The 17,913-nt window shown below is 37.4% G+C and overlaps 1 protein-coding gene across 1 annotated transcript; it reads left to right on the top strand.

Annotated features, from left to right (window-relative positions):
• The first annotated feature begins 159 nt into the window (after positions 1-159).
• On the top strand, positions 160-15,526 carry LOC140135803 (NADH dehydrogenase (ubiquinone) complex I, assembly factor 6-like). The gene is made up of 7 exons (XM_072157423.1): positions 160-324; positions 2,535-2,715; positions 3,222-3,320; positions 4,131-4,233; positions 5,511-5,644; positions 14,126-14,227; positions 14,997-15,526. Exons 1-7 carry the CDS (start codon positions 176-178, stop codon positions 15,180-15,182), a joined length of 954 nt encoding a protein of 317 aa, XP_072013524.1. The 5' UTR covers positions 160-175; the 3' UTR covers positions 15,183-15,526.
• The last annotated feature ends 2,387 nt before the right edge of the window (positions 15,527-17,913 follow it).

Raw genomic sequence — 17,913 nt, 5'->3', positions numbered from 1 at the left:
AAAATATCAATATTAGCAACATTTCTAAATTGCTGACTAATTTACATTGCTTAATAAGGATAGCAATATAAAACAAAGAAACTTTTAGTTATTTTTTAATTTTATTGAGAATTGTAAAGAAAGTAGTAGAAACAAGACCAAAGTGTAGGTCAAGGACAGGTCAAAGGTAAAAAATATGGCAGCCTCCATAAGATCTTTTCTAGGGCGATGCAGCCGAAATAAAAGCTCATTTACTAGCTCGGTTTTAGCTAAATACCAATCTAATGTACGTTTTTGTGTGAAATCGATGTCAAGCAATTCGCAGTTTTGTTTAGAACTCGTTCGGTAAGTTGTAAATTGCCCCAATTCTCGATCTAGTTTTGTATCAATTTACGCATGTACGCTAGCCATGGATTGCTAGCCCTATCTGCTATACGATACTTAAACTTTTAATAGTCAGCCGCTGTACAATAATCATGAGCCATGGGGGAGGGTAAAATTGTGGGGAAGGGCAAGATATGTTGGCGAGCCAAAAGGGGGGGGGGCAAGCAATTTTTTGCAAGCTGAGAGGGGGAAAGCGATTTTTGGCACACATTCATCATTCATGGGGCGCCTTAAAATATTAAACGCTTTACTGTTTTAGAAAGACTTAGGGGTGGTGCAATAATTATGTGTATGGGTGCAATAATTATGTGAATTATAGGGGGGCAAAGATTTTTTGGCAAGCCAAAAGGGGGGGCCCTGGGGGCATGCATTTTTTGGCAGGTAGAAAGGGGGGTCAAGCAATTTTTGGCAGGTTGAAAGGGGGCAAGCGATTTTTGGCACAGATATTTTGGGCACCGTTTCTATATTATGCCCTAAAAAGGTGTAGGAAAACGTTAGGAACACGTTCAAATATTCAAAATTATATTATATGATTGATAATACAATTTGGTACAATTACCGAATAGGGGGAAACTTGCTAGACTTGAGTCCAGTCCTCGTTTACGGAGTTTAGGGTTAGGGTTGGGGTAGGGCAGTCTTGTAATAAGACTAGTAGAGTTGCACCCTATTTGGCAATCGCTCCGACAATTTAAGGTTTTAAATTCAGGTTCCCAAAAATCTAGCTGTGTAGGGGGGGGGGCAAAGATTTTTTGGCACATCAAAAGGGGGGGAAAAGGGTTTTTGGCACGTCAAAAGGGGGGGGCAAAGATTTTTTGGCACAGCCTGATTTTTGGCAGACCATTTTGAGAATTCACCACCCCGGGGGTACACATAATTATTGCACCACCCCTTAGGAAAACAGTACGGAAACACTCAAATGTGCAAATTTTCCTGCTCGCTGCACTCGCAACATGTATCTAGACCATTTAAGGTTTGTAAATTGGGATGTGCAAGGTGGGCAAAGAATTTTTGGCAGGCTGAGGAGGTAGGGCAAGCGATTTTTGGCGGGCCGAGAGGGGGGCGAGCTGTTTGGAAATTATTATTGCACAGCCCCTAACCGCTCGGGGGGGTCTTAAAAAAATTTGAGACTTTCGGATGCTGACTTTCTCTATTCTGTCGGTCGGACATCGGGGCCAAACCGGCTTGACAATAGTGATTCGCATTCACTGAACTCTAGAGTGTATCACAAGCTATCACACTATTGTGCCAGGTTTGACTCTAGAGCTGCAAATAAAAATATGCGATAAGTTGTTTTCACGCCAATGCATGAATTTATGTTACATGGCCGTGACCGAGAGAATACCAACTTTTTGCTGTTTTTGCTACCCATCAGTATACCAATTTTCAACAAAAAACACAAAAAAATCACCCAAATTTGCCTTAAATTGGGTGCTTTTAAGGAAGGGGCTATCATTTTCTTCGGATGGGGGGTCCCAAATATACTGGGGGATCATAAATTTTGGAAAGAAAAATAGGGGGGTCATAAAATTTTTGATGACCAAAATGTTGGGAGTCACGACACAAGATGTCCACAGCGGTTTATTTTTATTCAAAAAGACTTATTTCAATTTTAGCCTGTTTAGGGGTAAGGTGTATCGGTGGTAGGGGGGTCATAACATTTTTGTTGCCAAAATAGGGGTTTCGCAATTTTATTGATGCCGACTTTTTGCAAATATGGGACCCCCCTTCCGAAGAAAATGACTCCCCCAGCCCCCACCCTCCCAGGAGCAACCGTTTGTACTATACTTAACAGTTAAAAAATATTAGTTTCTCGTCCTAACTTTTTTCAAAAAGGAGGATGAGGGCACTTTTTTTTTGCCTTTTCAAAAAAAACGAGCGTAGGCTACAATGTAGATCTAGTGTCTTTTCGGCAAGACTTCCATATTGATTGGCCTTCTCTGATATTTGCCAAAAAAAAACTTGGTGCATCCATATACCCCCCCCCCCCCTCGATTGGTACACAGAGCTTGGCTATACTGGTTCACAGAAAGTTGCAAACTATAAACAATTTTCATGTATTCATGAAATCAATTTTATCTACATAATTTATATGATACAGCAAGAGTCAATTGTGTTTCATCATTATCATTGAAAATTCACATTTTCCTCATTTTTAACTTTTTTTTTCACAGAAAACAAGATTATGAGCATTTCCTGTGTACTCTGTTCTTACCTGAGTCAGCCATAGCATCAGTTCTAGCAATAAGAGCCTTTAATGTGGAGATAGCAACTGTGAGGGACGTGGTATCAGATCACCGTCTTGGGCAGGGGAGAATGGTGTTCTGGAGAGAATCACTAAATAAAATATATTCTGTAAGTGTCAAAATGTATATTTTCTTGGATTATAATTAGTTTTGATGAATCCAAGTGTGTGAAAATATTGGCTCCAAAACATAGTAATTATTAATCACAAATTAGATGCTTTACGCCCAATATTTATTGGTCTTGCTATGGGTTTTAAAATATTGGGCTCGAATATGTCTTGCCTTATATTTGTTCTACCAATGAATATGGGCTCAATTGATCCAATTTTATATCAAAATTGTAATAGCAAGGGCTCCATGTGTTTTGCTTAGAACAGGGCTGGTTTTGCTAAAATGCTAAAAGACCCTAAAAGGTGGTACATCATTATCAGGCCTCAGCCAATGTGCAATAATTGTAATTCCTTTGCTAAGTATACTGTTTGTATGAGATTGATGAAAAATAAAGATTGATTGATTGATTGATTGCTTGATTACGGGATTGATTATTGATTGTCTACATATTCTTTATCATTAACCAAAGGCTTTGATCTACTTTCTCTCAATCTGTCCTTCCAGGGTAGTGCTCCATCTCAACCTGTTGCAATGGAATTAAGTTATGCTGTCCACAAGCATAAGTTATCTAAACTATGGCTTAGTAGAATTCTAGAGGAAAGAGTAAGTTTATAAGAACTAGATATACCGTATTCGTTCCAATAAGCGCCCATGCCCCAATAAGCGCCCATCCAGGGTATTTTCAATTTGCTAAAGGGTAACATTAATGTTGAAGTGACAGATAGATGTTGATACAGTGAAATAGCTGCAGGACTACCGGTACAAGTCCTGCGTAAACTTTTCAAGCCTTCTATAACATACGTAAATTCGTCTCGAATGAATACCCGTTACGAAAAAATTAGGTAAACAAGGTAAAAAAATAAGCGCCCACCCTAAATGACTTTGTTAAGTGCCCTGGGGGAATGAATACGGTAGTTGTTCAAATTCCAAGTCTAATGTAGTGATGTCAGGACATTTATGACTGATCTGTAATTAAACTTATACGGGTAAATACAAACTAGCTCTGGCTTCTAATGTCATACTTGGAATATGTACGCAAAAAGTTTAGTCTGGATTGACCTGTGTTATATTATATTACATGCATTATCATAAAAATCTTGTTTAAAAAGACAAACCAGAAAGGCCACCTTCTTTTTCTGAGAGGGTAAAGGGGCAAAGCAAAATTCAAAATTTAGGCCTGAAAGTTTTTTGGTTTTTTTTCTTATTTTGATGGGGGAGAGAAGTGTACAAAGAGTAAGTGTACAAAGGTAAATAGACATTAGATAATTTCAGCCTTCTCAACTAATCCCTCAAGGTAGGTATTCTTGGCAGTTGGTACCTTCCTTTGTACAAGCATGACAATAATATCCCTTAAAAATATGTATTTCTTGCTGCAGAGATTTATATTTAAATTTGTGTGATTTTCAATTTTAGGAGAGAATGCTTGATGACAGGCCATTTCACACAGTAGAAGAGATAGAAAGTTATGCAGAGAACACATCCTCATCCCTGCTGTATTTAACACTAGAAGCATTGGGTAAGGGTTTGGTGTAGAAGAGATAGAAAGTTATGCAGAGAACACATCCTCATCCCTGCTGTATTTAACACTAGAAGCATTGGGTAAGGGTTTGTTGTAGAAGAGATAGAAAGTTATGCAGAGAACACATCCTCATTCCTGCTGTACTTAACACTAGAAGCATTGGGTAAGGGTTTGGTGTAGAAGAGATAGAAAGTTATGCAGAGAACACATCCTCATCCCTGCGCTGTATTTAACACTAGAAGCATTGGGTAAGGGTTTGTTGTAGAAGAGATAGAAAGTTATGCAGAGAACACCTCATCGTCCCTGCTGTATTTAACACTAGAAGCTTTGGGTAAGGGTCTGTTGTAGAAGAGATAGAAAGTTATGCAGAGAACACATCCTCATCCCTGCTGTACTTAACACTAGAAGCATTGGGTAAGGGTTTGGTGTAGAAGAGATAGAAAGTTATGCAGAGAACACATCCTCATCCCTGCTGTACTTAACACTAGAAGCATTGATGGGTAAGGGTTTGATGTTTAATTGACCTTTTCGGTAAATCCCATAAGCCTTTTGCGTGTACACCTGAGAACTCGTCATTTAACGTCATGCCGACTTGCAATGCGCAGTACAGTAACAATGTTCGATAAACGATGTGCAGATCAGCGTGACATCAAATTTCTCAGGTGTACACGCAAAGGCTTATGGGATTTACCGAAAAGGTCAATGGTGTGCATCATTTTTGCCCAGTATGTTGAGTGGCGTATGTTCTGGGCAGTATATTGTGCAATTCCAGTTGAAATCCATCCACCCCCTATGGAAGATATGACCTTACTCCTCCACACAGGGGATGCGAATTTCAAATAGGTTACCTGATGGACGACTCCATTTAAAATTTACAACGCCTGCGTGGAAGATTATGGTCATGTCTTGCATATGGGGAGTATGGATTTCAACTGGAATAGCACTTTGAGGGGGAAAAGTCTTTTTGATGACCTACTTCAAAAATAATTTCACTATTCAGTATCACAAGGAAATGAGCAATTTAACACATTTGCGGCCAAGCACAGGCCATATAGAAGGTACAAACATCATTTTAGTGCCAGATAAGATGAAGATTTTTTAGGCGGAGGTAGTTCTAGCATATTATGCACCACTTGAACAGCAAATTTTACAGTAAATAGCTGTATCATACTAAACAGTTGTAATTACAGTTTGTTTCACCTTTAGTGTGGCTGTGGGTTTGCATCATGCATTATAAATCCCAAAATGTATTAATTACATTATCTTTTTTTCAGGAATCAAAGATGTGAATGCAGATCATGCAGCGAGTCATATAGGGAGAGCACAAGGCTTAACGACTATACTAAGAGCTATACCATATAATGCACAATACAAGAGAGTAAATCTACCTCTAGATGTCATGGCTAAAGTAAGTATATCCCAATGCATCCCCTCCCAAACATCCAACCCCTGACATACACACACCCACTCAGGTAATAGCTACAATTAGTCATATAGGGAGAGCACAAGGCTTAACAACTACACTAAGAGCTATACCATATAATGCGCAATACAAGAGAGTATATCTACCCCTAGATGTCATGGCTAAAGTAAGTATGTCCCAATGCATCCCACTCACACACACAAACACACAGTAATAGTTACAGCTAGTCATATAGGGAGAGCACAAGGCTTAACGACTATACTAAGAGCTATACCATATAATGCACAATACAAGAGAGTAAATCTACCCCTAGATGTCATGGCTAAAGTAAGTATATCCCAATGCAACCCACTCACACACACAAACACACAGGTAATAGTTACAGCTAGTCATATAGGGAGAGCACAAGGCTTAACAACTATACTAAGAGCTATACCATATAATGTACAATACAAGAGAGTAAATCTACCCCTAGATGTCATGGCTAAAGTAAGTATGTCCCAATGCATCCCACTCACACACACAAACACACAAGTAATAGTTACAGTTAGTCATATAGGGAGAGGACAAGGCTTAACAACTATACTAAGAGCTATACCATATAATGCACAATACAAGAGAGTAAATCTACCCCTAGATGTCATGGCTAAAGTAAGTATGTCCCAATGCATCCCACTCACACACACAAACACACAAGTAATAGTTACAGTTAGTCATATAGGGAGAGCACAAGGCTTAACAACTATACTAAGAGCTATACCATATAATGCACAATACAAGAGAGTAAATCTACCCCTAGATGTCATGGCTAAAGTAAGTATGTCCCAATGCATCCCACTCACACACACAAACACACAGTAATAGTTACAGTTAGTCATATAGGGAGAGCACAAGGCTTGACAACTATACTAAGAGCTATACCATATAATGCACAATACAAGAGAGTAAATCTACCCCTAGATGTCATGGCTAAAGTAAGTATGTCCCAATGCACCCCACTCACACACACAAACACACAGGTAATAGTTACAGTTAGTCATATAGGGAGAGGACAAGGCTTAACAACTATACTAAGAGCTATACCATATAATGTGCAATACAAGAGAGTAAATCTACCCCTAGATGTCATGGCTAAAGTAAGTATGTCCCAATGCATCCCACTCACACACACAAACACACAGGTAATAGCTACAATTAGTCATATAGGGAGAGCACAAGGCTTAACAACTACACTAAGAGCTATACCATATAATGCACAATACAAGAGAGTAAATCTACCCCTAGATGTCATGGCTAAAGTAAGTATGTCCCAATGCATCCCACTCACACACACAAACACACAGTAATAGTTACAGTTAGTCATATAGGGAGAGCACAAGGCTTAACAACTATACTAAGAGCTATACCATATAATGCGCAATACAAGAGAGTAAATCTACCCCTAGATGTCATGGCTAAAGTAAGTATGTCCCAATGCAACCCACTCACACACACAACCACACAAGTAATAGTTACAGTTAGTCATATAGGGAGAGCACAAGGCTTAACAACTATACTAAGAGCTATACCATATAATGCACAATACAAGAGAGTAAATCTACCCCTAGATGTCATGGCTAAAGTAAGTATATCCCAATGCATCCCACTCACACACACAAACACACAGGTAATAGTTACAGTTAGTCATATAGGGAGAGCACAAGGCTTAACGACTATACTAAGAGCTATACCATATAATGCACAATACAAGAGAGTAAATCTACCCCTAGATGTCATGGCTAAAGTAAGTATGTCCCAATGCAACTCACTCACACACACAACCACACAAGTAATAGTTACAGTTAGTCATATAGGGAGAGCACAAGGCTTAACAACTATACTAAGAGCTATACCATATAATGCACAATACAAGAGAGTAAATCTACCCCTAGATGTCATGGCTAAAGTAAGTATATCCCAATGCATCCCACTCACACACACAAACACACAGTAATAGTTACAGTTAGTCATATAGGGAGAGCACAAGGCTTAACAACTATACTAAGAGCTATACCATATAATGCACAATACAAGAGAGTAAATCTACCCCTAGATGTCATGGCTAAAGTAAGTATGTCCCAATGCAACCCACTCACACACACAAACACACAGGTAATAGTTACAGTTAGTCATATAGGGAGAGCACAAGGCTTAACAACTATACTAAGAGCTATACCATATAATGCACAATACAAGAGAGTAAATCTACCCCTAGATGTCATGGCTAATGTAAGTATGTCCCAATGCATCCCACTCACACACACAAACACACAGGTAATAGTTACAGTTAGTCATATAGGGAGAGCACAAGGCTTAACAACTATACTAAGAGCTATACCATATAATGCACAATACAAGAGAGTAAATCTACCCCTAGATGTCATGGCTAAAGTAAGTATGTCCCAATGCATCCCACTCACACACACAAACACACAGTAATAGTTACAGTTAGTCATATAGGGAGAGCACAAGGCTTAACAACTATACTAAGAGCTATACCATATAATGCACAATACAAGAGAGTAAATCTACCCCTAGATGTCATGGCTAAAGTAAGTATGTCCCAATGCATCCCACTCACACACACAAACACACAGGTAATAGTTACAGTTAGTCATATAGGGAGAGGACAAGGCTTAACGACTATACTAAGAGCTATACCATATAATGCACAATACAAGAGAGTAAATCTACCCCTAGATGTCATGGCTAAAGTAAGTATATCCCAATGCATCCCACTCACACACACAAACACACAGGTAATAGCTACAGTTAGTCATATAGGGAGAGCACAAGGCTTAACAACTATACTAAGAGCTATACCATATAATGCACAATACAAGAGAGTAAATCTACCCCTAGATGTCATGGCTAATGTAAGTATGTCCCAATGCATCCCACTCACACACACAAACACACAGTAATAGTTACAGTTAGTCATATAGGGAGAGGACAAGGCTTAACGACTATACTAAGAGCTATACCATATAATGCACAATACAAGAGAGTAAATCTACCCCTAGATGTCATGGCTAAAGTAAGTATGTCCCAATGCATCCCACTCACACACACAAACACACAGTAATAGTTACAGTTAGTCATATAGGGAGAGGACAAGGCTTAACGACTATACTAAGAGCTATACCATATAATGCACAATACAAGAGAGTAAATCTACCCCTAGATGTCATGGCTAAAGTAAGTATGTCCCAATGCATCCCACTCACACACACAAACACACATGTAATAGTTACAGTTAGTCATATAGGGAGAGCACAAGGCTTAACAACTATACTAAGAGCTATACCATATAATGCACAATACAAGAGAGTAAATCTACCCCTAGATGTCATGGCTAAAGTAAGTATGTCCCAATGCATCCCACTCACACACACAAACACACAGTAATAGTTACAGTTAGTCATATAGGGAGAGGACAAGGCTTAACGACTATACTAAGAGCTATACCATATAATGCACAATACAAGAGAGTAAATCTACCCCTAGATGTCATGGCTAAAGTAAGTATATCCCAATGCATCCCACTCACACACACAAACACACAGGTAATAGTTACAGTTAGTCATATAGGGAGAGCACAAGGCTTAACAACTATACTAAGAGCTATACCATATAATGCACAATACAAGAGAGTAAATCTACCCCTAGATGTCATGGCTAAAGTAAGTATGTCCCAATGCATCCCACTCACACACACAAACACACAGTAATAGTTACAGTTAGTCATATAGGGAGAGGACAAGGCTTAACAACTATACTAAGAGCTATACCATATAATGCACAATACAAGAGAGTAAATCTACCCCTAGATGTCATGGCTAAAGTAAGTATGTCCCAATGCATCCCACTCACACACACAAACACACAGTAATAGTTACAGTTAGTCATATAGGGAGAGGACAAGGCTTAACGACTATACTAAGAGCTATACCATATAATGCACAATACAAGAGAGTAAATCTACCCCTAGATGTCATGGCTAAAGTAAGTATGTCCCAATGCATCCCACTCACACACACAAACACACAGGTAATAGTTACAGTTAGTCATATAGGGAGAGGACAAGGCTTAACAACTATACTAAGAGCTATACCATATAATGCGCAATACAAGAGAGTAAATCTACCCCTAGATGTCATGGCTAAAGTAAGTATATCCCAATGCAACCCACTCACACACACAAACACACAGGTAATAGTTACAGTTAGTCATATAGGGAGAGCACAAGGCTTAACAACTATACTAAGAGCTATACCATATAATGCACAATACAAGAGAGTAAATCTACCCCTAGATGTCATGGCTAAAGTAAGTATGTCCCAATGCATCCCACTCACACACACAAACACACAGGTAATAGTTACAGTTAGTCATATAGGGAGAGGACAAGGCTTAACAACTATACTAAGAGCTATACCATATAATGCGCAATACAAGAGAGTAAATCTACCCCTAGATGTCATGGCTAAAGTAAGTATATCCCAATGCAACCCACTCACACACACAAACACACAGGTAATAGTTACAGTTAGTCATATAGGGAGAGCACAAGGCTTAACAACTATACTAAGAGCTATACCATATAATGCACAATACAAGAGAGTAAATCTACCTCTAGATGTCATGGCTAAAGTAAGTATGTCCCAATGCATCCCACTCACACACACAAACACAGGTAATAGTTACAGTTAGTCATATAGGGAGAGCACAAGGCTTAACAACTATACTAAGAGCTATACCATATAATGCACAATACAAGAGAGTAAATCTACCCCTAGATGTCATGGCTAAAGTAAGTATGTCCCAATGCATCCCACTCACACACACAAACACAGGTAATAGTTACAGTTAGTCATATAGGGAGAGCACAAGGCTTAACAACTATACTAAGAGCTATACCATATAATGCACAATACAAGAGAGTAAATCTACCCCTAGATGTCATGGCTAAAGTAAGTATGTCCCAATGCAACCACTCACAAACCCCCCCCCCCCACACACACACACGCCCACGCCCCTACACAGGTAATAGCTACAATTAGTCATATAGGGAGAGCACAAGGCTTAACAACTATACTAAGAGCTATACCATATAATGCACAATACAAGAGAGTAAATCTACCCCTAGATGTCATGGCTAAAGTAAGTATGTCCCAATGCATCCCACTCACACACACAAACACAGGTAATAGTTACAGTTAGTCATATAGGGAGAGCACAAGGCTTAACAACTATACTAAGAGCTATACCATATAATGCGCAATACAAGAGAGTAAATCTACCCCTAGATGTCATGGCTAAAGTAAGTATATCCCAATGCATCCCGCTCACACACACAAACACAGGTAATAGCTACAATTAGTCATATAGGGAGAGCACAAGGCTTAACAACTATACTAAGAGCTATACCATATAATGCGCAATACAAGAGGGTAAATCTACCCCTAGATGTCATGGCTAAAGTAAGTATGTCTCAACGCATCCCACTCACACACACAAACACACAGGTAATAGTTACAGTTAGTCATATAGGGAGAGCACACGGCTTAACAACTATATAGAGCTATACCATATAATGCGCAATACAAGAGAGTAAATCTACCCCTAGATGTCATGGCTAAAGTAAGTATGTCCCAATGCAACCACACCCCTCACAAACACCCCCCCCCCACATACACACACCCACACAGGTAATAGCTACAGTTAGTCATATAGGGAGAGCACAGGCTTTAATAGATGGTCATTTTCACAGTAAAGGGTGTAACTTTTGATTTTTTGGGTCAAAATTTCAAACTACTTAAATATGTTTCTGTTTACTGAAATCATGCATAGAAGCAACTTAAATTCCAGTAAAATAATGTTTCAAGGCTTAAACCTTTTGATTTCTAATAAAAAAATTGACATTTCCATAACATTTTGGTTAAAATCTAAGAAAAAATGTATTTTACATAACCTCAGAAAATTATGACATGAAAGCTGGAATACATGTGAAATCCCATTCCAAAGTAAGTCAACAGATATAAGTTAAATTTTATACCATGTTTTGCTATGTTTGTAATTGCAGTTTTGAAAATTTTTAACATCAAGTGTCATTTACAATGGAAATTTCCAAACCTTAAACATATTTTTTAAGTTTTAATTGGGTTCCTAAAATAATTTGAATGTCTAACTTCATGTACAAATACTACTTGATGAAAGGAACCTCCCAGCCAAGTTTCACAGAAATTGGAGTTATTTTTTAGAATTGGCAATTCAAGCGATTTGTGTTTCGGAGGCTTCAGTTAACAACACAGGTGATCATAAAAGTAAAATATTTGGCTAACCACTACAAGTTGACATAAAAAATAGGTAAAAAATATCACAATTACCAATTTTCATGCTTTGCTTCTAAGTATTGAATTTCAGTTGTGACAAAAATTAAATTATCACAGCAAGTCATTTTTTTGTTTCGAGGCTTCATGTTAACAATTGTTAAACATTGCAGAAGTAGTTTTTTGAAAACAACAGTGTTGGGATCATCTAAGCTGTTATTTTCTTGTGTGTATTGAATCAATGATTCTATGCGGCAGATATTGTAGATTTATCACATGTTAATTTTTTCACCCATTTGTTAAGTATGGTGTTTTTTGCATGTGAAGCCTCGAAACAGGCTTTTTGGGTATCAGTATATTTTTCAAACATTAACCATAATGTCAAAATTTTTTTTAATTTATGACATTCTGCACATATCAAGTAATAATTACAATGCAGATATCAGTATGAAACACACCAATTTAGATATGCATAGATGATAATTAATCTTATTGTTGTTTCGGAGGCTTCATTTGTTTCGGAGGCTTCAATTGTTAACGGAAAGTTTGTATTGGGTCCCATTTTCAAACGGTGATATATATCTCCACGATTTAAAAACATGTGACTTGAGGATCTACTTTGCTACATTTTGATAAATAGATTGGATGAGCTCTTTTATTTATATTTGCACAAGCTTGCTGAACAGTTTGTTTCGGAGGCTTCAAAAAGTTAACGGAAAAACGGCTCTTTGAAGTCAAGATTTTATAAAAATTTTAAAAGCTTGCAAATCGACTAATTTTTGTTACCCATTTCAAGTTAAGATAACAACTGTTATGAATCAAGAAGAAGTGAAGAAATAACCAAGAATTATGAACCAAAGCTACACCCACAAAGTTTGTTAACAATTGTTAACGGAAAATGAAGCCTCGAAACGACAAATATCAAGTCCGGTTCTCAAAAATACAGGGCTGTTCACAATTAAATCTAATGTGGCAGTGTTTACTGAACATATGACTGTACTTTCAGGATAAGAAAAATTATCCATGAACTAACTGAAGAAAACACAGGGTTTTACCAAAATGTTACTGTTTTTTATAGTTTTTCAAAATGGCAATATTAAGTACATTTAAGCCTGCTAAAACTGAACGCAGTAACTCCCAAAGCTGATTATGCTACCCAAGGTAGCTGCTAACTAGATGACTTATGTGGCCAAAAATCATGGAATTCTGTGGCTTTATTAGAACACTACGGATTAAAATGTTAAAAATCCAAAGTTACACCCTTTACCGTAAAAATGACCAGATACGATACTAAGAGCAAATGCTACTACACCAGCAATTGCGGTCAATGGCTATAATGCATCCCGGGTTCGAATTTGGATGTATCGCATAGCAGTTTGCTCCACATTTTGAAGTAACTGCTACCCAATTTTGCATTTGTATAGCACTTTTTATAGTGCTTTAGTATAGGAAGTAATGAGGAATTAGCCAAAAACTGCTACACAAAATTTTTTAAACGAATTCGAACCCTGAATGCATCCTTATGCTGTTTTGGATCTAGAGAAAGAATCCAGGGCCCACTGACATCAGCAATTACACAGATATGTTCTGTACATGCCAAAGGCACAAACACACCCCTGTTTGTAAATACGTTCAAAGGAGGACCTTGACTTAACAAGGATCTAACCGAGGACTCACACACCCGTTTTTAATCGACACACAGTGGACCTCACACAGACACACCAGACAACATACTATCCAACTGTGACCTGTCCTATACCCCCTATGGGGGACCTATCTTATATGCATATTTGCATCATTTACATCATCCTGGTCATAGTAATAAACCGAGGACGCTCTCGTTTGGAGGTGTGTCCTCGTTGTATGGTGTGTATCCATATGTAGGTCCTCAATTGGAGGCATTTAAAAATGCATACAAACCCCTAGATATATGTTTCTGACCCAAATCAAACTGAACTCCTGAAAAATGGTAGAGCAGTTATCAAAATGACAGCACTAATTTGCCAACATTCCCATTTGCACAACAACATATTACATTTGTGTTTATAAAATGATACAGAAGCAAACATTATTCCTACATTGACTTATTTTGTAGCATGGTCTGTCCCAGACAGCGGTGGTCAGAGGTTCCCAAGACAAACCCATGAGAGATGTTGTGTATGAGATTGCAAGCCAGGCTCATGTTCACCTTTCAACTGTAAGTCCAGTTCTTCTTTGAAGACTTAAAGTATTTAAGCTGGTAAAAAAGAAAATTCATCTTGTGTGTTCCCAGCAAACACAAAAATGTTCTTTAAAACATTTATTTAAAACGTTTTAATAACATTTTAAATGTTGTGTTATATAACGGTCATGAAAACATTTTTAAAACGTAATTGTAAAGTATTTTGGGCAAACATTTTTGCAAAATGTTTTGTCAACACTTGAATAACATTCTGTTTAGAATATTTTGCGTCAAGTTTAAAAAAAATGTTTTTTAAATGTTATTTTATCCCCAGGGTGTGTAGTTGTTTGCAGTAGTTGATCGTATACATGACTCAAAGAATAAGTTCCTTCATCGAGATTGATGACGTTGTCCCCCCCGCTTTCTGATCCACATGGCCTCTCTGATCCACCACGTTTGTTTACATGAGTCTTATCAACGACTTTGGCCCCTTCCCAATTAATCACATGGTTTTGTTGTGAAACATGGTCTGTAATTGCTGACTTGTTATTTCCTCAACTGAGTCCTTCCTTACCGCTAGGAACTTATTCTTTGAGTCATGTATACGATCAGCTACTGCAAACAACTACATACCCTGGGGATGAGAGTAGGAGAACCAGAGGTGGTGCAGCGGCTGTATCGGCGCATTACTGATGAAATCTTCCGCATGGAAGATGAAACATCTAAAACGTGAGTAAATTTCTGGACTTGAACAATATAATCTGATATTTAACCAAGTACACTATTTCCTTTGTTCTCCTTCCAGGCAAGATCCTTCAAGAAAGAAGTTCCATCCTCAGCTCTACCAGTATTCCTCTGTACATCGCCATTATCATCCTACCTCAAACTGCTTCAGAAATGTGACTTTGATGTGTTTAATCCAAAGATGCGGAAGAAAGATACGCTACTGCCATTTAAACTTTGGTTACAAAACAAGAGGAAAATTTATTGAACATAGTATATTATATCAGTCATTTAATGTGGCATGTTTGCTGTGTTGTGAAAACAGGCAAGCAATTTGAACTTGATAATTATAGTAAGTATATATACTTCACCAAAAAAAGTATCTGAATACTTAAAAGAAAGCCATTTAGCCTAAAACTAAATTGCAAAATAAAGTAGTTGATAGATAGAGCATTTTGTTCTGCCTATTTTATACATCTTTCAGTATGGTGTGACTTTATTTTCATTTTTCTAACTTGCAGCAATTTGAATTAAAAAGGAGCATTTTAAAAAGTGACAAAAATTTGCATTGACTTTTCACTTGAAGCATGCAGATATTGATCACAGCGGAGTGAGTGTTCATCTATTAGGCTTTACTGAACACGTAAAAATAGGTAGCAGAAATCACATTGAAGGGGGAAATATCTTAGTTCGTCACTTTTGAAACTCGCCCATTTGTCATTCAAATGAGAATAGCTTAGTGGAATAAACCTCATCGTGCTGAATAAGGTGTCAAAGTAGGCAGAACAAAATTCTACATCTATCGACTACTTAGTGCCTTTAAGATATGGCTTTTGATTTGAGTGTTCCGATACTTTTTTGGCGCAATATACAAGCTAATATAATGGCCTGTTTTATGATCTACTAAAATACATGACATCTTGAGACAAATTGAGAAAGTACTAGCAGGAAGTTCAGAACAACATGACTAAAACAATTGTAACCAGCTCCAACAAAACCCGTAGCAAGTCACCAGACATGTTTTTGAGTTATAGGCCTATAAAGATGATATTACCATTAAAAAATGAAATTTTGGAATTCTTTAATTTCATGGTATTTGACTGAAGAACTATGTGGACTTCAATTTCAAATCCTTGAAAGTACTTATTAAAAAGATGTCAATTTAATCAATGAATAACAGTTGAACTATGATAATCCCTATTCAATCCTGTGTAAGGCAGGAAACTAATTGGCCCATTACTCAGAATAGCAATTTGACAAAAATATCAAGGTATCATTTACAAAATTACCAATATCTTGAAAAATATTGATGCTATTTATATAATTTTGGTATCATTTTAAAGCTTGTTGTCTAGTGCTTACATTTTTATTCAAATCATGGAATGTCAAAAATGGGGCTTGTTCCTGGTTTTGTCAGAGTGGGTGACAATTAAGAGTATCGGATGTATCAAGTAAAGTTGCAATATTTCTACTCTTTCACAAAGAGAGCTAGAATGTGGATCATTGTTTTGATGTAAAATTTGATTTATTAACTCTTTAGTGCTTATTGATGCCTCACCGTCAGTTACCATTAGCCTGTTCACACATCGTTTAGGCCAGTGACCAGTCCTTCCATACTTGGAAACCATGAACTTGGATGGCTATGAAAAATGCCTAAGCCATCCATAACATGTCTGATCAAAATCCCTGATGCGATAATTTGTAATTAAAAATTCTTTTAAAAAGTTTCAATAGTTGTAGAATAAAAGCCTCCAAATGTCTATAAGACAATTTCTGATGCATTGTCACAGTTACATTGTGATTAACAGTCGTCATTTTGATCATTGCTAGACTTGTTGGTTGTAATTTGCCATGTGGTGTGGTACACTCACTGGCAGTCATTATTCTCAGCTGGGAGTGGCCATTGGGTCTGTGGACAGGTAGGCTAAACCCCTGACAGGTCTGGGTCTGTTAGGGAGTGATCATTATTCATGCCAGGGAATGCAAACAAGTTTTCCTAGCAAAGAGGAGGAATTGTGAAAATTTAAATGTGGAAATTTCATAAAATAAGGGGGAACATGGAATTTTTGAATTGAAGCGAAAGAGGGAACGCAATTATTTTGATCCAAAAAATATTAAATCCCTGATTCCCCCGGCATAAATAGTGACCAGTCCCTTAGGGTAGAGGCAAACCAAGGGACAATCTGTCCATATTGGTGTGGGTGGTCACAGTTTTCTTTCTTGATACATAGGTTTCATAGTAAGCAACATGTAAGATAAAGATACTGCATAAACACACATTCAAATTGTCTGTTTTAGTACTGATAGTATATTTGCAATTAATAAACGTTGCAGGTGCTACAGATTTGACAAATGTAAGTTGTGTAATATTGATGAAAGATTCGATTTTGGATGCACATCAACAAATAAACACATAGGGCCTAATTTAGGCCCTATGTGTTTATTTGTTGATGTGCATCCAAAATAACACCACTGTGTGGTGTAAATTTTTCATCAAACTAGTACTGAGCAGTATCAAGTTATCAAGAAATAATTTTGAATTGTTGAGGATTCAATGTCATCAATTCTATATACAATCTATACAACAAGGGACATTTTGAATTTGAGATCTAGGCAAAACAAGTAGAAAATGTAAGAAATCAGGCATTTTTGTATCATAAATCCACAAAAGGTGTGCCAACAATACAGGGTTTTTCTCATGAACAACTCTTATTATGAGTAATAATAGCAGGGTTCAAATTCGATTAAAAAATTTGTGTAGCAGTTTTTGGCTAATTCATCATAATCAGGATACTTCCATATACTAAAGCACTATAAAAAGTGCTATACAAATGCAAAATTGGGTAGCAGTTACTTCAAAATGTGGAGCAAACTGCTATGCGATACAGCCAAATTCGAACCCTGATTGGTGACACTGACAGTTAGTTATTGGCCTGTATGGATCAAATGCTGTAAAAGTGGTTATATTTGTGTGTGTAAATTGTTACGCTTTTAACCAT

The sequence above is a fragment of the Amphiura filiformis genome, chromosome 16, assembly GCF_039555335.1.
Source record: "Amphiura filiformis chromosome 16, Afil_fr2py, whole genome shotgun sequence".
In the NCBI taxonomy this organism is placed as follows: Eukaryota; Metazoa; Echinodermata; class Ophiuroidea; order Amphilepidida; family Amphiuridae; genus Amphiura; species Amphiura filiformis.
The sequence above is the reverse complement of the archived record's forward strand: the minus strand, read 5'-3'. Positions and strand labels throughout refer to the sequence as shown.

What these genes read in the sequence shown, in the direction of transcription:
- LOC140135803 (XM_072157423.1), top strand. Translation starts at nt 176, where the DNA reads ATGGCAGCCTCCATAAGATCTTTTCTAGGGCGATGCAGCCGAAATAAA. An exon ending in GTAGAATTCTAGAGGAAAGA is followed by an intron (nt 3,321 to 4,130) that starts GTAAGTTTATAA and finishes TTTCAATTTTAG; the next exon opens with GAGAGAATGCTTGATGACAG. An exon ending in CTCTAGATGTCATGGCTAAA is followed by an intron (nt 5,645 to 14,125) that starts GTAAGTATATCC and finishes CTTATTTTGTAG; the next exon opens with CATGGTCTGTCCCAGACAGC.